This window comes from Neltuma alba, unplaced genomic scaffold, assembly GCF_004799145.2.
Source record: "Neltuma alba isolate B1F8T4 unplaced genomic scaffold, ASM479914v2 tig00011641_pilon, whole genome shotgun sequence".
Taxonomy (NCBI): Eukaryota; Viridiplantae; Streptophyta; class Magnoliopsida; order Fabales; family Fabaceae; genus Neltuma; species Neltuma alba.
In genome coordinates, this window is record NW_021636289.1 from 1 (window position 1) to 23,281 (window position 23,281).

At 37.1% G+C, this 23,281-nt stretch overlaps 3 protein-coding genes and 1 pseudogene across 7 annotated transcripts; 1 reads left to right on the forward strand and 3 right to left on the reverse strand.

Annotated features, from left to right (window-relative positions):
- Positions 1 to 2,866: 2,866 nt before the first annotated feature.
- On the reverse strand, positions 2,867 to 3,851 carry LOC114716033 (probable F-box protein At2g36090). Its single transcript, XM_028900966.1, has 2 exons — positions 3,591 to 3,851; positions 2,867 to 3,505 (listed from the first exon to the last, which is right to left on the reverse strand). The coding sequence occupies exons 1-2, from the start codon at positions 3,849 to 3,851 to the stop codon at positions 2,867 to 2,869; spliced, it is 900 nt and encodes a 299-aa protein (XP_028756799.1).
- Positions 3,852 to 6,611: 2,760 nt separating this feature from the next.
- On the forward strand, positions 6,612 to 8,793 carry LOC114716027 (60S ribosomal protein L10a-like; annotated as a pseudogene).
- A 1,588-nt stretch (positions 8,794 to 10,381) lies between these two features.
- LOC114716031 (mRNA-decapping enzyme-like protein) lies at positions 10,382 to 14,599 on the reverse strand. 4 transcript variants are annotated; one of them, XM_028900963.1, is made up of 9 exons: positions 14,315 to 14,599; positions 14,160 to 14,200; positions 13,936 to 13,985; positions 13,189 to 13,333; positions 12,321 to 12,377; positions 11,528 to 11,654; positions 10,800 to 11,264; positions 10,523 to 10,606; positions 10,382 to 10,494 (listed from the first exon to the last, which is right to left on the reverse strand). In XM_028900963.1, exons 1-8 carry the CDS (start codon positions 14,471 to 14,473, stop codon positions 10,550 to 10,552), a joined length of 1,101 nt encoding a protein of 366 aa, XP_028756796.1. In that variant the 5' UTR covers positions 14,474 to 14,599; the 3' UTR covers positions 10,382 to 10,494; positions 10,523 to 10,549. The 4 variants fall into 4 exon arrangements, with proteins under 4 accessions (XP_028756796.1, XP_028756795.1, XP_028756794.1 ...); XM_028900962.1 differs by having other exon boundaries at positions 10,382 to 10,489; positions 10,518 to 10,606; XM_028900964.1 differs by having other exon boundaries at positions 10,433 to 10,468; positions 10,548 to 10,606.
- Positions 14,600 to 16,694: 2,095 nt separating this feature from the next.
- LOC114716030 (OTU domain-containing protein 5-B) lies at positions 16,695 to 22,661 on the reverse strand. Of its 2 annotated transcripts, XM_028900960.1 has the most exons (9): positions 22,200 to 22,661; positions 20,844 to 21,691; positions 20,555 to 20,716; positions 19,842 to 19,919; positions 17,936 to 18,014; positions 17,646 to 17,791; positions 17,390 to 17,455; positions 17,134 to 17,296; positions 16,842 to 17,050 (listed from the first exon to the last, which is right to left on the reverse strand). In XM_028900960.1, the coding sequence occupies exons 2-9, from the start codon at positions 21,513 to 21,515 to the stop codon at positions 16,842 to 16,844; spliced, it is 1,575 nt and encodes a 524-aa protein (XP_028756793.1). In that variant the 5' UTR covers positions 21,516 to 21,691; positions 22,200 to 22,661. The 2 variants fall into 2 exon arrangements, with proteins under 2 accessions (XP_028756791.1, XP_028756793.1); XM_028900958.1 differs by lacking the exon at positions 22,200 to 22,661 and having other exon boundaries at positions 16,695 to 17,050; positions 20,844 to 21,764.
- Positions 22,662 to 23,281: the final 620 nt, after the last annotated feature.

Genomic DNA, 23,281 nt, shown 5'->3' on the forward strand with positions numbered 1-23,281 from the left:
GACGCAAAGCCAATAATTAATGATCCACCAGTGACCACCACCAACTACTGCAAACAAGAGAACAAGGAGATGAGCCGGTAGTCGGTAGGAATTGCGAGGACACTCTAAATATATGAATATATATAAATATATATATTAGGTCATATGATGGAAGTAACTGGAGAACACGGTGTGAGTGCCACAGTTTGACTGCTTCAAACTGCGTCCTGGGTTGTCACATCCCCTGTAATAGTTGTGTTATCGTGCCCATTGACCCCATAGCGCGCAAAGAAGAGGCTGCTCTTTGGAGTAGCTCTGCAATGGGGAATAAATATGCGAAAAGTTTTACGATGCTCCGTTTACGACTCATATGCGAAGGACGCCTCGTTTTGAGGAAATCTTATTTGAAACATTCTCATGCATTGAATTTAAATGTGAATAAGATTCAAATTTTAATCCGTGCATTGTTAGTAATTAGTCTCTCTTGCTAGATTCAATCATATTGCTGGTATGCACACCATTTTATCATATCCAGGTTTTATTTTTTATTCTTCATATAAGAGCTAGTCAATTAATTTAAATAGATTAATAAACTAGTTAAATTAGTTATTTCTAATAAATATATGTTGTCTTTCTTAAAATATTTTTACTAATCAAGTATATTAGTTATAATTACTATTATTATAAAAACTACATTAAAAATTAAAAAATAAAAAGACAAAATGAATTAGGATTTTATATTTAGGATTAAAATAAAAATTAAATTAACTCTTATATTAAAAATTGAAATAATATCATTGTTTAATAGTACTTGGCTTTTTTATGTTACGTCGTGTTTCTAATTACAAGACTTTATTTATAAATTATAAATAAAATGTTATAATTAGATGATAGTGCATTTTTTTTTCATCTAATGGTCTAAACAATTACATCTTATATCAAACAAACAAAGATGGAAACAACTTCTTAACTGAGTTTATTTCTCTATATTTAATTCCATTCCGTTATCAAAGTGGGCCATTGGGAGTGAGCTTGGAATCCTAGCCCCTGATGGCGACACACTCCTAATCCCACAGTGTTAGCGACGACTGACGAGAAAGCTTTGGCGTTTTGCGAGTTCTGTCTTTTGGTTGGCAAACTAATTCTTACTTCTGATCACATCACTAAACAACGACCCCCGTTGCTGAATGCGACGTGCGATTCCAAGAATATGACCATTTAATTTAACACTCCCCATTTTCAATTCAAGGCCGATTTACTATTGTACAGTAAAATTCTGTCTTCAGTCCGAAACATGTACGGTAATAATACCAACGGATTAGAGATTTTTTTTCAGGTAAAAAAAAAAAAGAGTCAATCCCTCCCATCTTATTCTAAACATAAAAGTCAGTCCCACTTCTATAGGTTTGTTTAATTCCATATGACAAACAATTATTCTTATAAAATATTATTTTAATAATTTTTTCAATTACAATCTTAATCTTTATATTTTATTTTTAATATTTTATACTAAAGGAGACGGGAAGTTAACAATCAAATTCTTAACCACTTGTTTAAATAAAGGTGCCCTTGATCTCAGTACAAGGTAAGAAAAGCTTTAGCATCCGTTGGAGGAAAAAACACTACAATATCCCCTTCCTTATAAATTACTGGTCATCTAGTCATTAGTTTGGAGGGTAGTTTTGATTCTAAATATAAGTTATATTAAATTTACCTAACTAATAAATTAATATATAATTTAATATAACTTATGAATATTTTAAATGAATCAAATTATATTGGTTATAGTTAACTAATTTTTTTAATCTATTTAAATTAGTAAGATAACTCTTATACTATCCAGGAGCAAAGCACTGAAGCTAATCTGTGCTGCCCGATAATTTTTTTTTTGAAAAAAACTACATTTTTATTTGGGGCGAGGGAGAAAAACTGTCTTTTAATTTGAGATGCTAGATCTGACTTAGTCACTTATTGATTAATGCTGACTAGTTGCGCAAAAGAAATCTATCCACACCTTTCCCCGTCAAAACAATGAATAACAAACTCAGGTGAATTTGTCTTTCTTCGTGTCTCGACACTTTCTCAGTCTTACGCTAGGACTTGTACTAAGTTAATTAACTAATTTAAATATATTAAAAAATTAATTAAATTAATTATTTGTGATAAATAAGTATTCTTTTTCATAAAATATTTTTGTTAATTAAGTATATTAACTGAAACTACTGTTAGTATAAAGATTACATGAAAAAAAATCTTATATTTAGGATTAAAATAAAAGTGTAACTAGTATTTCAGTTTAATTATTTTATTTTTTTATACACAAAAATTTAAGGGAGTTCAGTCCCGGAGGTTCACCAGAGCCAGGACATACTTCCAAACTCAGAGAATACTTATAAAGGTTCTCACAGATCGCCCACCAATAAAATCCTCATAAGGATTCGAATTCACTACCTTATAAGTTATAAGCCGATTCCTTACTAATTAAATCAACTGGCTAATTATTTTATTCTATTTGGAAGGTAGTAACGTAGTATGTCCTAACAAACGTGCTAGCTGAATTAATACAGTCGCTAATGCATGGAGTAAAGTCTTATTGGTTTTGACAAACTGTGATCAATACCGGGCCGGAGATTTTTCCCCAAAAAGGACGAAGAATTTTTGTTAGCAGTGCAGCACGCCAAAAATAACGTGTTTCAAGTAATATTAATCATGATGGATGATTAACCAAAAATAATAATAATTACGATGAACTTGGGACTTGGGAGCACTCTGGACATAAATTTACAGAGTAAAAATGATTATAACCAAGGTTTTGCTATTTGTTTTTGCTGCGTTTGAATCTGGATGCATCAAGCAGCTAAGGATGATTGACGAGACCCAGTTCGTGTCAGAAGAAGAAGAACCAGCACAAGAAAGCGAACATGGTGACGACAACGACAATCAAAACCATGTCCAGTGCCTGATCCCTCCTCTCTTGTTTCTCCCTCCTGTCTCTCTTGACGGATAAGAACTCCTCGAACCTCGCCTTTGCTTCTTCCTCATTCACCTTTCTCCTCTTCCCGCTTTCAACCGCGCTCTGCAGAATCGCCATGCTCTGCTTCCCGCTCACACTCCTTCCGTCGGTGTCTTCCACCGTCAAGCTCACCTCTTTCACTCGCATCTCCCCTCCAACCTCCTCGCCGCACGTGCACGTCACCTTTATGTTGCATTGGACCCACTCCGACGGCCTTTCATCGCACGCGATCACCACCGCGTAAACGAGCTCCAGCTCTCCGGTCAACCAGTGACGCTGCGCCGACACCGGCCTGCGGCTCGACAGATTCGCCGCACGATTCCGGGATGTATCGATCAGGATCCAGCTGAGGCTCAAGTTTTCCTCCAGGTGCTTCATCCAATCCTCGTCCTTGCTGGCGTATTTAAGCGGCGTCGGAACAGATTCTTTCGCGCCAAGCAGGTCGATCCACAGAGGGGAGCACTCGAACCAACCCGTGTGAGTCTGGGTCCGATGGACTTGGAGAACATGGGCCTGTCATGATAATAAATATCCACGGCCGAAATCCATTCCTTTGTGGGGGTAAATGAAGGATCGAGATGATCGGGCCGGGAATAACGATGGAGGGTGGGGAAGGAGTCGAGGAAAAGGGAACGGTGGCCGGCGGGGAAGTCGGAGATGACGGAACGGAGACTGGGGTCACGGAGGGAGGGCCACGTGGCAGTGCAGATTTGACGCCAGAGAGAGTCGTGGAGGCACAGGCGGCGGAACAGAGAGGAGGCGAGAGGCGAGAGAGACGGACCGTCAGACGACTGAGGATGTGAGCGTGAAAGAGGTCGGGATGGAGAGTTGCGAGCGGTGCGTCTGAAGAAGAAGCCATAACTGTGGGATGAGAGGGAAAAATCTGATGGAGGGGCTTTTATAGAGGGCTCGTCCGCTTCGGCTGGCGGCAGAGGAAAAATCGTTTCGGATAAGTGGATAACACCTATTGTACGCGCTACGCTATGCTCTGCCGTTTCACGGGGATGACTATTCTTTCTTCTTTAATTATTATTGAAAATGACAATTATTTGTGTTAGATGGGCATCATTATTCTGCATAAGCTCGTTTCTTTTTTATCTCTGGGCCAAACTATTATTTTGGAAAATTTCAGGGTTTAATTTGCTAACTATTATTATTGATGTCAACTAACATATGCTGTAGAATAACATTAGATGCATGACCTTTAAAATCTATGGGTTATCTACGCAAGGCCAGCATAGGGTAACGTGCGGAATTGAAGGGAGTATGGAAGAGTACGTGATAGAAATTGTGCAGAAGAAAGCCTAAAAGCAAGTATAGACGGTAGGGTAGCGTAGACAGTGGAGTAACTAGAGTGCAGATTCCTGGTACAGATGAGGCGCGGGTGATGAATGGGGGTCGACGGCGAGTGTTTGTTCTGTCCGAAACGGACACATACTGGGCACACATCAGTGTTTGAGACATTAGTGGCTGTGGGGCTTTCCGGCGCCGGCCGGTGATTTCACCTACCCTGTAATAACACTAATGCTGTCGTGTCAACTTACGGGCGAGTCTTGTACATGTATCTTTGTACCTTGCTCCTGTCCTCTAATGAATGCCCCCATACCAGACACTGATCACAACCCTGTTAGCGTTTTTCACTCTTTTCCTCTTATTTCGTCATCACAAACACATGCCTACTTTTGGTGGCTCACAGCCAAGGTTTAATCACGTGTCGTTGTGGATAAATCCACGGGGGCTGCAGACGAGAGGCTGTGGTTATTATTATTATTATTTTGGCCAACTGGATATCTGAAGTTTAGTTGTGTGTTTTAGCATGAAAGCGGCACAACAAGTGGCCAGGTAAGTGAGGGGCAGAGGAAGCTCGGCTGTGGCCGGTAAGCCGTCGGGGCCAAGTTGGTTCCAAGTCCAGTTGAGACAACTTCCTTGTTGCTTAACCTAATCACTTTCCGCTTTAACTCCACGCCTGTCATCCAGTTTGTTCCCTTCACACTTCACACCTCGTCCTGTCTGTCTCCTTTATCTCTACTCTTCACTTGCCATGCACAAAGTCAGATCACACTTGTATCCTCGTTTCAAACTTTGAATTTAACTTCACCTGTAATATTGCAAACTCCCACTTTTTTTTGGATGGAAAACCATTACTTATATAAAAAAAATAATTCTGTACAGGCATGTCCCCCCCCATCTCAACGAATTTGATTAAGGTCTTGGTACAACTTAGGTGATATTTTAGCTTGGCGTGTGTAATATTGAAAAAATAATTATTTAGAAGGGAGAAATTAAAGAGCTGACCACGTTTATGCTGACTTTGTCCCCCCCGCAAAAAAATGTGTTGACCAACTCCCGGTGCCAAGTTGGCGCGATCATACTCATCATGTGTTAAAAGTAAGGCTCCACATTTGTTGACATTTTGATTTGACTTTTCCTACGCAAAATGGCATATTATCGCATCGTTTGCCATCATATCTAAAATTACTAACAAGTATGTTTTATATAAATTAAGACAAAACTCCCCTCACATACTTATCTCATATTCTGCAAATCACGATTAAAAAACTGGTTACAATTTATTCTAAATAGCCCTTATTCTCTGTTACTCATTCTTTCTTCCTCTCTTTTATTTTCTTTGTGCATGCATAGACTCAATTAATGTTGGCAAGGAAAAAAAAGAACTCACTTAATATTTTAATTCCAATGGCCGCCTCAACGGAATAGCCAATTCAACCCCTTTCGTCATCCGTAGTAATTGCTGCTTAAGTTCTCCCCACTCTCTCTGATCATCACCTTCTCAATTTTCTTTCAATTTGGCCCCCACAGTTGAAGCCTTCAATACCCCATTGTTTTGCTTCGAAATTCAAATAACGGCAGGCTTGTTACTACTATTCTCATTAAGTAAGCTATTAAATAACATATGATATAGCAAATTATTACCTCACTTGACTAAAATGTCGTTACGTTAATTCTATTGTCATTTTCTCACATTTATTCAACGATTAATTCCCTTATTCTGGCATTGGGCGAATGGTCCAATTATCATGGCCCGACCAGTCAGAAGGGACTATTCCCCAACACAGACTGGATGAGCTTAGCGACACTTCAGAAAACTCCGTCAACCATGCCCATTTGAATTCGTCTTCCGTCAACCGCTGGCTTTTTAATTTTTGGGCCTGGTTAAGTTTTCTTTTTAAAAGATATTTGGCAATCAGTGTATTATTTTGGGCGGAAAATGACAACTTGCCTCTATCCAAAATTCCAAACGAAATATCACTAATTGGGCTTATTATGGGGACGAAATATATGATAGGGCCTAAAAATCACATCTGGGCTCTGGGTCAGGGCCTGAATAATACGAGTTCCGGCCCATATCCATTTCTCACTGACTATCGATTCCGTTCTGTATAAATTGCGGCGCCAACCTGCGAAACCCTAGCTCTGCTGTTTTGCCTCTCTGGTACTTCTCTACTCTGTTTCTCTCCAAGCTGAGACATTGTAAACATTGTGGTCGTGAAACCTCTCGTGTGGCATAAAAACACTTGGAAAATCCCTTTCAATTTATATCTGATCATTTCTGTTCGTCCAACCTCAAATATGGGTGTCTCTAACCATTGTTTTTTTGTTTGTTTTTTTCCCGATTGTTATGTAACATTGGGCAATTTGTTTGTGCCACAATCGTGGCGTTGATATATGAATGTTTGGTTTTTATTTTTGATCTAATTCGTTGCAATTATATTTACAGGAGTGAGATCTGGAGCTTCTGCGCTGAAAAGGCACAGCTTAGAAGATGAGGTATTTGGAACTTCATTCTCCACTCGTGACATTCCTATTTTCATTTTTCTAGTTTGTCTTGGCAGTCTTCAAACACGCGTTGTCCTAGTATCTCTTGGTTGAAACATCACGTTCACCGTCTGTTTAGAATGTCACTGTTTGATAACTTCTCAAATTTGCATTGTTGGAATATTCGACTGTCTTTCGTTTTTGTGAGCACTCTGTAGGTTCACTATTTGCACTGCTGGTTCCAAACACTTGTTTTGGCATCCATTTACGTCTTAGGTCATGCGTTTTAACATGAGAAGCATAATTGGACTGAGAATTTTTCGGTGTGGATTGTTGCGCTTGACTATTCGGTTTCCTTTTACGCTATACGGAAATATCTCAGTTTCAATTTTTGGGTTGACCGTGCAGTAAGCTTCAGAGCGATGCCCTGAGGGAAGCTATCTCACAAATTATGAATGATTCCAAGAATGCAAACCGCAAATTTGTCGAGACCATTGAACTCCAGATTGGTCTGAAGAACTATGATCCACAAAAGGATAAGCGATTCAGTGGTTCTGTGAAGTTGCCCCACATCCCTCGCCCTAAGATGAAAATATGCATGCTCGGAGATGCCCAACACGTTGAAGAGGTATTAATTTCGTTCACTAGACAAACTATTGAATCAGTGCTTTTTATTCCTAATTTTTCTCACCACATTGTTTGAGAAGGATGATACTTGGGATGCGTGTTTAATGCTGTTGCAACTCAACTAGATCTTTGTTGTACAGTTGGATGCTGGTGCACTAGCATCTGGCACTTCTGCTTGTTTCAGGCTGTTCTAATTTGTATAGTTGGTATCTTTTTTTTTTTTTTTTTTTGCTACCGGCTTTTCTTTTGAGCATAGTAGTGAATTTTGTACTCTATATGTATGATATATAACCAATGTAATTATGTAGGCTGAGAAGATTGGTTTGGACTGGATGGATGTGGAAAGTTTGAAGAAGCTAAACAAGAACAAGAAATTGGTTAAAAAACTAGCCAAAAATATCACGCCTTTTTAGCATCTGAAGCAGTCATTAAGCAGATTCCTCGTCTTTTGGGTCCAGGCCTTAACAAGGCAGGCAAGTCATTTATCTGGACTCACAAGCATAAATCTCATGATCTCTGAGGGCATAAAAATCTGTACTATCTTGTTAAAGCTCAAGTTTTTTTTTTTTTGGCTTGCATAGATAGACTCTTTTTACTTCATATCACTAATTATGTGTATTATTCGTATGACAATGTAGGGAAATTCCCCACACTTGTTACTCACCAAGAATCCCTTGAGTCAAAGGTTAATGAAACCAAGGCCATGGTAAAATTTCAGCTAAAGAAGGTTTTGTGTATGGGAGTTGCTGTGGGTAATGTTAGCATGGAGGAAAAGCAAGTCTTCCAAAATGTGCAACTCAGCGTTAACTTCCTTGTCTCCTTGTTGAAAAAGAATTGGCAGAATGTGAGCTATCTTGCCTTCTTTGCACGAACTAGATTACTGCTGCATTGAATTGACCTATTACTTGTTTCCCTTTATTATCTGCATGTTATCTAAGCATAAGCGTAGAACTCTGGAATTGCGGTCTGCTATGATAACTTATTTGCAATTTGCAACGTGACGCATCTGTGTTTTATCATAAGATTACTTGAAAGTCAAAGGTTACTTGGCAGATCTCTAGGACGTTTTGAGCTTGTACATGAACTTGAACATGTGCTTGGATCCGTCATCTAATGAGTTGAATTTACGTGGATTTCAGGTTCGGTGCTTGTATCTGAAGAGCACCATGGGAAAATCATACCGTGTCTTCTGAGGGCTTGGATTTTGGGAGGCCGCTGTGGCGGTCAAGATTTTTTTAATTATCTAGTTTAAGCCAACAGAGGGACGAGTATTTGAATTTTAGTTTTTTTTTTGAAGAAATACTTTGTATTTGGATGATCGTTTCATTCGATGAAATACTTGCTAATTTTTGGTGTTCATGGTCTTATATTATTTTTAGCAACATTGAGAAGGTTTAGTCGTGGTGTTTTGGTATCTTCCACATCTTTGGTTCCAACTCGGCTGATAAATTGTTTTTTGGCCAACAGTAACGTTGTATCACCTGATTTGTTGAGGAATCATGGATATTCATCAACTTGATGCAGCCAAAAAATTTATAAATTTAGTTATAAATATATAACTGATACTCTTTGGATCCAATTGTTCAGTTGGTTTTGGTTCTAAATACAAGATTTATTTCTTATATTAATCAATTTTTTCTAAATGATCCCTATAGATATTCTCTTAATCATAATCAAGTAAAAGCGGAAAAGGAGCTATTAAAAAAAATGATTATGGTATTTTAAGAAAAATATGTTGCATTTTTTGTAATTAACTAACTTAAGTAACTTTTTTAATCTAATCAGATTAGTTAAATAAGTTTTATATTAAGGACCGGAATAGTATTTTACACGGATAATATTTAAAACTATTGACAAACGAAAACAAAGGCATATTTGCCTTCTTTTTTCTTCCCCCAAAATTCTTCAGGAATATGCTAATAAATTTGTTACTCAAATTACACCAACCTATTTATTTGATAATTTATATTATTTTGCCAACCAAGAACTTTATCTAATTTTGATTAAAAGATCTGGTTACGCTTGCAAATAATTATATGAATGTTCTTTCGCTAAAATAAATCTAATTATAATTATTTCTTTTATAATACATATTCTAGATATTCTAATGATTTATTATAATAAATCTTTTTTTTTTCGGTGAACTGTGTTAATATTTAATACATCTTTTCCTTTTTAGTAAAAGAACATGCTGTTTTGATGGATAAACATTTTGACAGCCACTACTAAATTTGAACCCCGAACACATTTTTGTTAATAAAAAAAGTGTTTCGGAATGACCACGTTCCCCAAAACGGCAAAACCAGACATCATTTTTGAAGGGTGGTCGTTTTTGAAACATCGCACGATAAAATCATCAGGAATAATGCGAAATTCATTTAACTTGTTAGTCCACTCATTTTCAAAACGGTCCACCCCCCATGCAATACTCACGAGGTAGACGTTTCTGAGGACAAAAGCGGCATTAAAATTTCATAGTTAACTGCGATCAGCGAATCTGGCCAAAAAACCAAGCTGCAACAAACGAGGCCAAAAGCCCAACACGTGCTGATTTGCCACCGATGTCCGTTTCTTAGCGGAAACAAAAAAAATGAGATTGATTATCCATTATACTTGCATTGTGCAGCATCGTTTTCTTTGGATCTGGTAGCTCTATACACAATCTTGAACAAACCCCAACATCCCCCCACCCCACGGGCGCCGGGGCCCGGAAAAAAAATAAAGAAAAGCTCAAGGACACTAGACAATTGACATCTGTAGATTAGAGAATTGTTCCAGTGAAGCACCATAATTTGCGAAGTCAGTGCAGTAATATGCTCTTACCGTCAGGGTTCCAGTATTTCGTGGCGAGTTATATGTCACTGCTGATAAGGCGGCCTTTTGCAATAAAATTCGTCCTCCGGGATGCTGCTGCTGCTTCTAACTAGCATCCGCCTTGTAAAAACATGGTGACATTCAGATATTAGCGGGACCCAAATAATCATCAGCCACAGCGTTCAGCACTCAACCAAACTTGCAAATTAAAGTGCCTAACTGATGCATCTGAAAGCCTTAGGACGAGTGAAGCCTGGCCTATCTATAGTAAATGTATGTAAAACAACCCCCCCCCCCGGGGGAAAAAAAAATCTCTAGAATGATAAAACCTCCTGACAGTCACGATTGGTGAGCATTGAGCAGCGCTTTGTAGACCATGTCAATGAATTGATTGTCCTAAAATACAGCAAGAAAAAATTCACTTAAAAAGGAGACAATAAGAGGGACAAACGGATATGGGTACATAAACAGGATGCAAGAAAACATGACAAGCTCATTCCACATTATCTACATTCAAATATTCTCATTTGATATAATAGTAGTCAGAAATTCAGGATATCATACGCTTACTACAAGCAAGTGAACTGACCTGAACAAGCACAAGAAGAGCATCTCGGACCTTTTCTCTGGTAATAACTGGACCATGGTTTGTATGAGGAACAGAAGTAGGAGTAAGGGACAGGGGGGGAGTTGGTGGTGGGAATGGCTGTAGCAGTGGAGCACCATATGGGCGCTGCATGCTGAGAACGGTATGAGGTGGAGGGACAGCTGCCGTGGACAAAGACACAGGAGGGGTCATCACTGTTGAAGAAGGTGTAGGGACAAAAAATGAAGGCTTCACAAGATTGGTGGTTTGGTTGCTGCTGCTGCTGGAACCAGGAGTGTCATGGTGAGAGATTAGAGATGCAGATGATGAATGAGAGGGCAGCTGCAAGGAAGGAGCAACTGGAGTAGCTTCACTGATCGGCAGAGAGGTAGAAGGAATTGTAGCAGACGACTGGCAAGATCGTGTTGTAATTGGAGCATTTGCAGTATTCCCAATGGTCATAGCAGCCTGTAACAGTGAAGCAGAAAAACATATCCTAATCGAACTGAGTACTAGATGTTCAACGTCTAACTACAAACTGTCAACAATACTTGAGGGTCGAACAATTCATATGAGTAGCCTATACAGGAAAGAAATTCACGAAAATGTCTGGTCAGTTTCCAACGTAGTATGTCTAACTAATATTGATATCCTATGAAGTTGTTTAGGTTAACCTGGACCACTGTTACCCTTAAATACATACTGAAAGGAAAGTTTTCTATGATACGTACACTGAAGAAATTTACAAAGGAAAGATCATCCGATACATCAGCTGCATTCAAAGTGGTTGATGGCGATGGCTCAAGAGGACCATCCATGACTGCGATAGTTGGCACTGCTTCCAGCTCCTCAAATTCACTGCAAGAAGATGCCCAAATACCACACATTGTCAAGTTTCCAGTCCAAGATATGGGTGAATTGATGATTAGTGTACACTACAACAATATCATCAACAATGATAATGATGACGACAACAATGAGGGAAAAATTTAGACCTCAGGTATTTGCTGTAAAATTCTCCAATTAAAAATATGAGAAAAAAGTAAACTGGCAGAAATTGACAATCTATAGGGACAAGATAGGCATGTATATTTAGCAACCACAGCGAAGGAAGGTGGGCATATTGATGTTTGGAAAAGATACATTTGGATGGAGGTTAAATTTAATAAATCTGCTTTGAAGGCTAGGAAGTAGGGAGGGGGGGTGGAAGGTGAATAATATCATAAATCATGGCTCTGGGCAAGACCATTCTCTACCTTCAATAGAATTAAGGAAACTTTCATTAATAATGTACTAGTAGATCCTCTGATTGCATACTTTGTCAAATGGTCAAACCAAGCAACACCTTTTATCACATCACGTCATATTATCTAGCGCATAGACATTAGTCTGTTGTAAGGGATGACTTGAAGTTTTTTTCAGTTTTCTTTTTCTAAACATGAACTAGACCACCTACCCCACACCTTGGGGGAGGCATTGAGTAGTGGCAGAGGTTCATCTGAATAGGAAAACGCATATTACTACCTCTTCGTAGAAGAGACCTTCGACTTTTGAGGAACTTTGGAATAGGCACTAAGGATCCTGAAAAATATCCAAAATATAAGAGAATATCCATGTTACATGAGAATTAAAGGTCAGTAGAATAGTTAATAAAAATTTGACCAGGTACAAATCAACAAATATTCTTGATACATAACCAACTAATGCTATTATTAACAACTATGAAAACTCATTCTTCATATTATCTCCCCCCTGCCATTCACCAATATCCTTTGATCAAACTAGTAACTTCTGTTTCTTAGACAAAATGTCAGGTAGCACAGGTCATTGCTGCCATGGATGAGGTTACTGGTTGCTAGCAAAAATTGATTTTCATCATTCACAGGTGTATAACATTGTTATCATTTCCAGAAATTATCTTAAGGCTAACGTTGTCCATATATATTGCTGATATTGTTATAAGCTAGATCTTCTGCACTTCAAGTAACTGACACTGCTCCAGTCTCATTATGCATTGTCCAATAGAAAATATAACTCTTATGTCAGCATAAATCTATAATCCACCAAGAGGAGCGAAAGAAAAAGAACAGACACCACGTATCAAATTACTAAACAGAACGATATCAATAATTTTCAACCCCATTAATTGAGTCAGAAAAATGAGATTGAATGTAATATAAACACCCCATTGGTCAATAAAATCTTAGTTGAACCACATTTTTTATTAGGAATGGCACAGACCAGAAGTAATTACATCAGTGTCTGACTTTCAAGAGTAATAGAGAAGGGGTAAAAGGCATGCCCTTGTCACAACAAGAAGGCAGAAATTCAATCCACGAGGACCCGACCAATGGAGATTGGGCAAGTGACTGCATCCGAGTACGAACAATACCTGTTAAAAAGATTTGCCACCTCTTCACATTCCTGAGCATTGTAGAACCATACACCATTCACTTCTTGATTAGCATTTCTATATAGCAGATATGGAACCTGAACTTCGTACTCAAAATCTCCCAAAAGATTCTCCACCAAGTTTTCTGCTTATGACAACACGAATCTCTTATTCAAGCATTATACTAGGCTTAAATCCAAGTCGCATATAGAGAGAAGTAGCACAAGCATAATATATTTTCCCATTGAAACAAAATAGACATTTTTACAAACCACACACTTCATGTTTTACTATACCCATAACATTGGGTATGCGAAGCAAATTCTGGATTTCTAATAGCAAATCCTAGCCCTATTCCTAAAATTTAGGCCCAAAGAAAAATCCGATTACACAAATATCATACCTTACACAGGCAAAAATAGAGCAACAACCCGAAAGTTCAATCAAGACAAGAATAGGGCCGGTATATGACAATAAGAACTCTAACTTTCTGACGACTAATGCAACAAGTTGAACTTTTGCCGGTGAATGAGAGATATTGCATTTTACACCCGAGCGCGCACTATAGATTTAGCATCAAATTGAAGCACACACAGTCATAGAACAAATATTACAAGTATATTATTTAATGGCCTATAGGTTAGTTTATAAACTGAATCCAATAGAAGCAATGCAGGAGCCATACCTACTAAGCAGGGAAAGAAAGCTAATTGACGAGTACAAACAAATGCATATCGAGTCCCTAACCGGTATTAAGACGATTCATCACAATAAATTGAAATCGAGGTTGTGTGTTCCTGAAATAAGACAAAATTTACAATGAAAGGCATAAGTAATAAATAAGCCATAGAGAAATGCGCAACACAAGGTAAAGCCAACATAACACAGAACTCAGCTTTTCATATAACTTTTTAATAAGCTCATGAACGTTGGATAAGCGGACCATAATAATGAAATATAAATCAACTGACCTCTTAACAACGAAGAGAGATCCTTCAACGTCCTTGCGGCTCTGCAAACCAATCAAACAGAATTTGGAGGGAAAAAAAATTAAGAAAAGAATCAAAGGGAGTGCCAGAACAAAATTCAAGAAATGCAGACTTTAGAAGATGTGAAGTTAGCGAACCCATCGGCTAAGATCGATGTTAAACTCATAGAAGGTGACATGCGCAGCGGTGATGAGAATTTCGTCGACGAAGGGGTCGATCCTTTGCAGAACAGTGAGATTGAGAAGCTTGGTACTCTGCTGATCCAGATTCGGCATCAGCTTGCCGTTCTGAGACATTTTCGTATATCTCTAGTACACAAACCCTAGAATTGGGAGTTCATAGACGTCGAAGCCAGAGCAAAACCGAGACAGAGCGGAGCGATGCAGGTGAACGATTTGAGACGAGCGGGCTCGGCTTGCCGTCGAGGCGCTAGCGCGCTGCATAGTCAATGACGATAATTATAAGTTTCAAGTTTGGAACAATGACAAAAAAATGAACCTATATTTTGTAAATGTCAAGCAATATTAATAAAAATTTATTTTCATTTATAAGTTTAGATTTGTTAATACTAAATAAAATTATATTATCAAACCTGGGATTTGCAATTTTCATTTTTTTTTCTGTCATTCTTTCTGTAAGTTATTTTCTTGGAAAAGTCATTATTCTCACAAAAAATAATCATTTAATTTCTAAAATTTAATTTGGTGCCCGAAAGAAACCTATTATCTATCTTCTTTTTTTTTTGTCAGAGTTATTATCTATCTATTATCTATTAGTTACACAATAAGGAGATTATAAATCAATATCTCTATTAATTATTTTTTCTGAAAATAAAAAATTGCAAAATAAGATCTTAAAAAAAATTACATATAGAAACACGTTACAACATTAATAGTATTGGTTTTGACAATAATTAATAAGTAAATGATAATAATTTTCATGAACGGGTGCCCTGTATACAATTTAAAAATTTTTAATATCTATTTTTTGTGATTTTTCCTTTTGAATGAAAATGTGTGGCCATTAAAATAAATAAGTAAAATTTTAAAAAATTGAGTTAAATGAATTAAGTTTCATGAATCAAGTTATGCTAGTTTAATTGAAATATAAAGACTGAATAAAGAGGTGCCCTACTCATTAAATGAATACCTTGCTCAATTTTTGTCAAAGCAAGATTAATTAGGATTATTTATTAAAAAAATAAGCATCTGATATGTTTTTTTTTTTTTTTCCACCAACAGCATTTAATGATTGATATTCTGGGGACACAACTTTCAAAACAATTATGTTCAGGACTAAAGGTGGTGTAAGATTTTTGTTTTCAAGTAACCATGTATACGGTTTTCGAACACCTATATTTCGGATCGATTAATCCAATTTTTAGATTATCAGTCTTAAAATGAAAGTAGTTATATTAAAATAGGTATAATAATAGCAGTAACAGTTAAGGTTAAAAAAAATTATATAAGACCCAAGTGATTAATTTAAAAAAATTAAGAAAGCTAAAAGATTATCTAATTATAACATGATTTCTCTAAGTAAGGTAAATTAATTTTGAAAAAATAATAAATATAATATTTTAAAATACTCCTCTGGTGCTTAATGTATAATTTGAGAATTAAATATTAGTTTTATGTGTAAGACTTAGTTTACATATTTATTAACTTTTCTCAAATTATTCCAATTAATTTTTTTTTAATAATAATTCAGAAGGATATGGAAAGAAGAGTTGGCACCGAAAAAAGGAAAGGAAAAAAATTAAAAAAGATAATTAAGATATTTTTAAAAAAAACACATCATATTAACTAATTTAACTTACTTAATTTACTCAAATTAGTTCATATAAAAAAATGATTACAATATTTAAAAAAAATTATATTAACTAATTTAACTAACATAATCAACTCATTAGTTAATTAGATACTCCCTCTGTTCCTTATTATAAGAGACAAATAACCGAAGTACGTTGATAAAAAAAACAGTTTAAATTAGTTAAGAACAATTAATGTGTAAAAAGTATAATTTTTTTCCAAAAATGCCCTCATTAATAAGGAAAGAGAGCATGAGAGAGAACAATTAAATTATTAAAAGAAAGAGAAGTGGGAGGGAGAGAGAGTGTGAGTTGGAGATAATAAATATGGGTAAAATAGTAAATCAACACAAAAAAGTAGAAACAACTTGTAAGTGTCTCTTATATATAAGAACATGCTATAAGCATCAAATGTCTCTTATAATAAGGAACGGAGGGAGTATTATATTAAGAATTGAAGGAGTAATTTTTTTTTTATTTCTCTAAATTAATCAACTAAATCTTATATTAAAAAACAAAAAGTAAAAGTTTTTTGTAAATGACTTCGCCATTGATATCAAACGAGCAAATTACATCAATCCGAGCTTTCTGTACAATCACAGTTCATTTTATTTTTATTTTTTAAAAAATATCGCCAAGCCTTGGGATAGTTTTTTTTTTTTTTGACCGGAAAGCCTTGGGATAGTTGATTACTCGTATCTTGGTAGTTGGTGATATATATATTAATTAAAATTAACTACTAAGATGGTAACAAACGCCAAATGAACTACGAGTAGTATGCTACAAGGAGATTTATTGGAGTCATAAGGAGATGAGAGGGGCATAGGTTGAGTTTCGCTACAAATACAATAGAATTATTGGGTGGCCTTGCCTTTTCGTCTGCTGCCGCTGCCAGTTTCCAAGAGGTAACAAACCACAGAATCAACATCATCCCCAAATATGCTAAATGCCTTAATCGCCTGCACATAGCTGAATCCCATCGATAGCACCATCCGCATACTGCCGCTCATATCACCGTCTTCCTCTTTCCCGCCTTCCATCTTGCTCTCACTCCCACATGATCCTGCCCATTCCCATTTTTCATAGTTAGAAACTTAGAATAGCTCTCTCAGAGGAATGTATCATCAGGATGATAAAGATACTAACTCGCGCCAGAAGATGACGGCTCTGCTTTTGATGTAGAGGATCCTCTGCGGCCTAGCTGTTCATTTGCAAGATACTCAGCCCGAGAAACTTCCATCACCGTACGCTCCATTTCCTTCTCCGTGAGCTCCAGATCAGAGTAAAACCGTCCCTCAGCAATAAGCGCCTGTTGAGAGAAATAACACACCCAAGAAAATCATGTCATCAAAATCAAATTACGCAACCCCTAGTTCACCCCCTTAAAATTTGAAGTGCTTACGTTATCGATCTGCTGGTCCTGTTGAGCTTTAATAGCAGCCTTGATTTTATCTTTGTCAACATTAATCTGCATTGTAAATAGGGTCAGTTCCATGAGGTTTTTATAGAATTAAATTTAACGCAGAATATAATTTTCCAATAGGCTGAGGAACCTAAATTCTTCATGTTTGATCAGGATATAATGTAGGAAAAAAAGAATACCAAAGAGTGACCATAACTAGTCATATTATAGTTTTATCGAGAGAAATTATACACACCCCTCTCAGACAGCTGAATCCAAGTCCTGAGCCAATTGTCAAGCGTCGTGGGTCAACAAGGGAGTTGTAATGATTCCCTTGATGATAACTCAATCGTATTGGTGGCGTGTCAGTGTTATAGCTTCCTTGGAAGATATTAAGAGGTTCTGCACCAAACGGTTGATGTCATGATATAGTACATAACTCACCAACAACAATGACATAGAAAGGAAAAAAAAAAAAAACTAGTCTTCCGGTTCTAAACATAAGATCCATTTTGTAATGTAATATTACTCAGACACAAGCTTTACCAGTACTGTAGGAATATATATGAATGGGCCGATTATACATTTCACACATGGCTTGAATCTCAACGTTGTTTCCATAGACCTGGCAAGTAGGGTGAACACATCATTATATGCAAGCTCAGAATATTCAACTATTTATCACTCAGCACATAAAACTAGCTACAAAACCGGATATTTTAACAGATTAAAAATATGGATGACTGATTTTAGATAAAGGAAGATAGCATTTCATCTTCCAGCACTCAAGTGTTGCTTGTAATTATGTAGCATCAGCATTATCATTTAAAGAAAACATTAACACAAGACATGGTCAATCTGCATGCAACTTATCTTTCAGGCCATACGAACTATTCAACCATAAAAGAAGGCACTTACAACTACTTGTTGGAAAGGGAATAGATATCCCCTATGCGCCATGCATTTGATTTTTTACCAAGTGCATCCGCATTCAGACATACTTCGGGGGGGCATGTTCACAAGAGTAAGCAGAATTGCATACTGCTAGGCTCTAGACTGAATACCAGGGGTACTTGACAGAATCCCCATTACTTCCCTCAACGTGTGTCAATAACAATGAAGATTCAAGATTTTCCTTTATCAGAAAAGGCTAAAAGCATGGATAATTACCCCCCACAGGGACAACTAAACACTAAAATTAACGGTCATCCTACAAAAGATAACGTTGGCATTCCAGAAAAATAAATAAATAAATAAATAAGCCAATAGTCTGAATGGGGTGCCCTAATGTCTTTAAAACTAAAGCAACAAGGCTTGGACACAGCCTGACTTGTACAGAAGAAACAACTAAATGTCAATTCTAGACAGGATTAGTTAAGATACCATAACATCAAGGAATAAACAAGTTAAACAACTTTAAGAATTAACAATACTCATCTGTCAAATAACTGTGACGAGAGCCACCGTCCTAAAAGACCATGCAGACGTGTCCAGAAAACAGAATAAATTTTCTTCTTACATTAGATTGGTTGATTTTCTTTAAGGTTTTAGTTGTATAAACTACGCATAAAGAAGCCACCTACAATTTGAGCTTCCTGTAAGAATGTGGAGAAGAACCAAAAACGAATGGTTCCACCAACTAAAAAATAACAACGGAAACCTACTACTAAAATACTCGTTTTTGCAACAATGCTAAACCAATTAAGTCATTAATCAATTATCAACTATATTTTTAAAATCTCGTATTACCCGATTCATTTAAAATGAGTAGGGTATAACAATGAAATCTGAATATATTCAATTAATGAAATTTGAATAATATTTTGATTAAAATTTGAATATATTGAATTAAATAGGAAGCATTATAATTAAATAAGATTTCAATTAGAGACTTCACAGGAAAAAGTAATAATTAATTTCGGGTTTAAATGTATTAAATTAAATATAAGTATTGTCCAATTTCAAATCTAATCAAATGGGAGAAATTTCTAGTTTGCCCACAAGTTGTGTGGTCCAAATGCAGATAAAAAACACTGTTTTGAAATCCGCATGTTGAAGATACTTCAACTAGGTCGTCAAAGTAATGACTGTACAGGTTCATCTTCAGAAATGATAAACCATCGTCAATATAATTTTTAGAAAGGTTAACTCTTCTAAAACTAAACAAATCATATTGTATCTATCAAAATATGCCCTCCACCTCTGCATATTGTTACTTATAGGTCTAGAATATATCTGCTTCTTCTGTTCGTACAAATAGGATTCTTCCATTCATTAACGAAACCAATCTTCCAATTTAAAACTCATGATAGAAATTTCCTCCTAAACAGCAGTAGAATCAGCAGCAAACATTGCACATGATACATAGCGAAGAATAGAAGGGAGAAGCTAAATCAAACAGACCTAAACGCAAAAATTAAGATTACTGCTAGTATATGAAACATATATATACCTTATCTCTTCTCTTCCTTTTGCAGTAAGACGTAAAGCCTTCGGTGATAAATTGGGAAAAGTGATCTCTTTCACGCTCCTGATACAGAACCAGAAATAATTAAGTTCAATAAAGCTGCAATCAATATGGGTTAGAAACACGGATAAGTGTAATTCATGCGGCGCAAATATGGTCTAGTGTAACAATCGAAGGGAGTTAAGTGAGAATGAGAAAATCTCTCCATTAAAATCTGAACAAAAAAATTTTACACTAGGTTTCTTGAATTAGTTTTGTATCCCGTCCAACCTGCACTAAAGGACGTTGCACTATAAAACTGTCCCAAGTTTACCCACCATTGTTCATCATATTGTTACCATTTATCACACTACTTTATACAGATATAAAAGCAGTCTCAGCTCTGACCTTGCCTTCTACAGCCCAAAAAATATGAGCTTCCATCCTCTCTTATGCATTCGATTTTCTTCAAATCTTATTGCTTTGCCCCCAAAAAGAATGAAATAATTAATTTTTGTAATGTCTAGAAAGCCAAGCACACACATTGCACAAACTGAAACCTGAAAGCCTAACCCTCTATGACCGGATGAGTGGTCAGTAAACCCCACAACAAACCTTAAATTACATACCATAATACTATAACCTTGGAACCCTAGAATGAACAAATTGAAGGTAGCTCATATTCATAAATGTGCATGTGTATTACAAAGGCATCATACCATGTAATCCATGCACATCTGTCTGGTCAAATCATACAATTCAGGGTCCCCATACACCTGATCTGCAACTGCACGGAAAAGACAATTTCCATCCCCCGCCATTCTTTTTACTTCATAACCTTTTGCCCTTCTGATATCAATTTCAAACTGTCGCTCTCTTTCCTGAATAGATGACGATATCATTTCAATATCAAATAATTTTTTCGGTGAAATCTGTCAAACAACGAGTTGATAATTATGGAACGGTGAAGATTTATTTACTTCTCAAGAAGGATTATAATGAACTTACTAAATTATCATATGACGATACAAAGCAGGAACTCTGTTCGTCAGCACTATTGTACCCCTCATTTTCATTATGAGACCTGGGAGAAGATGGACGGGATCCAGCGGGTGAAGTCCTAGCTGAAACAACAGGTCGTGCAGATCCTCTTCTAGGTGATCCTATATGGACAGCATTTGAATTTCCAGACGCATTTCTCCTTGAATTCAAGTTAGCAGCAGAAGGTCTTGGGGGTGGAACCGGAGGAGGTGGCGGATATGAACTACCGCTTGCAGTAAGCGAAGAATCCTCCTTTGAGATCTCGTTTTCTCTTAAATTTCTCAGTCCACTCAACCCTTTCATTATTTCTCCGAGACCACTAACCTCCTCTTTAACAGTCTTGTCATCAGTTATTTCATCACTTAAGGTGTCGGTCTGATCATTATGGAGACTTTCTGTTGAAAAGTTATCACTTTGCGGCTTACTATCGTCAGTCCCAGGACAATCCGAAACCTCGTCACCAACAACTAGGTCCTTTACCTCTTCTCCACTATTCTCATCTTTCCCAACTGAAGAAACGGGAGGAACAGCAACCTGTGGCTCTGCTCGAACAGATGAAGACCCAGGCGAGGAAGAAGAACGACTTGAGCTTGAAGAAGAACTGCCCGAGGAACCCCGCTGAACCAAAATGCGAGTCATTGCAATTAATTCTTCTTGTCTCCAACAAACCTGAGCCCAATCTACTCACGAATTTAAAGACTCAAACCCCTACACATCAGTTTGTCGCGTGTTCTCGCCTTGGGCGCAGTGATACCAATCCCTCGGCTGAATGACTTCTTCCAGCCCAGTGCGTTCAGCTCCTCCCAAAGCGATCTCTGCATTCCCCTAACAATTCTCATGAGACCCAGACCTCGAACTTTAAACAATAAAACCTTCTTAAGTAGTCGAAATTACCCAAAAATAGCGACAAGAAACAATAAGCTTCACGAGACTTATCTGCATAAACACCACCAATTTCCCAAGAAATCAAGATAGAAGAACATTTTTCCATCAAATCACATATATTAGTCGATTTTAAAGAATAACACGGAGGATGAGAAAAGCTTAAAAGAGAATTCTTGGAAAACAGCCTGCAAAAAGAGGAAATAAACAAAGAAGCCCGGACTCGTATCCTTCTAATCGCAGTAACCAAACAAATTAAACACGGAGAAAGCACAAGAAATCAGATGAAGAAAGGAAAAAAGAAACGGACCCGATAATAATGAATCTCAGACAATCGACGAAAGGACAAAAAGAACACAATCCAGAACAAGAAAAAGGAAAAGAAGCAAACATGAAGTGGGAACCTCTATGATTGACTCAGCATGGAAAAAGACAACTCACCTGAGAGAGAAAGGGAAGACGGAGGAAGCAGGAAATGCGTGAGGAAGACGTGATGAAAGGTTTGGAAGAAGAGTAAGAGCAGGAAATGGGATAATTAGGGTTTAGGCAGAAGGGAAGGGGCAGAGGGAAAATGAGAAACTTGGAGGGTAAGGATAGAATTATAGGGAGAGAAAGAGAACAGAAAGGAAGAAAGGTGGGAGCGGGGGAGGGGGGGAGGGGGGGGGAGGCTAGAATTTAACGGTGAGGGAAGAGAGAGAAGGCCACGTGAGATGGAGCAATGGGAATGAGGTTGGCCTGGCGACATGACGATGAACTTACAGGTGGCGAAGGGAGCATGGTTGGTTGCACGTGCGAGGTTCGGAGTCACATGCAGCGTTGGGCTCGGCCTGGCCTTCTCACAACACTACACAACCGCTACGTGGCGGCATTCCACCGTTCTCCTCATCCGAACCATCGCGTCACGAAGAGGCTTCTCTTCTCTTCTCCTCCGCCGCCGTATCCCACATCACTGGCAACCGGTGAGTACATTGGTTTCTAAAATTTGTTTTATTTTTTAAACATTTTCTTATAGGAATGTGATAGTAGTGTTTTTTTTCCTAGTTATATATGAAAATTTAGTTTTATACTATCTTTGGATATTTATATCGTCTTTCTTGAACCCTCCTGCTTATAAACAGGGAAGCAGGAATGATGATAAATCAGGTTTTTGTTGGGCTCGATGTTTTGTTTGGTTTTGATAAAATAATATTTATAGTTATTAATATCAATTCCTTTTGAAGATAACGAATCGATCTGCACTAGATATTAGCACATTAATAATAAAAGTTAAAAACTAAATGCCCAATTATGATAGCAAATGAAATTTATTAATCTATTGTATCATTTTAGACAGCAAACAAGCATATCATCATTCTTATATGGTCTGTAAGCTATTAATGATTGCTGTCGTTTTAAAATAGGATTACAAAAAAATGGGTGAAACAGTCTTAATCACTGATTATAAAACTTCATAGCCCACATGCAGCATTTCCGGCTCTCGGTCGTTGAACTTAAGAATAGATACTATATACAGGATCCACGCC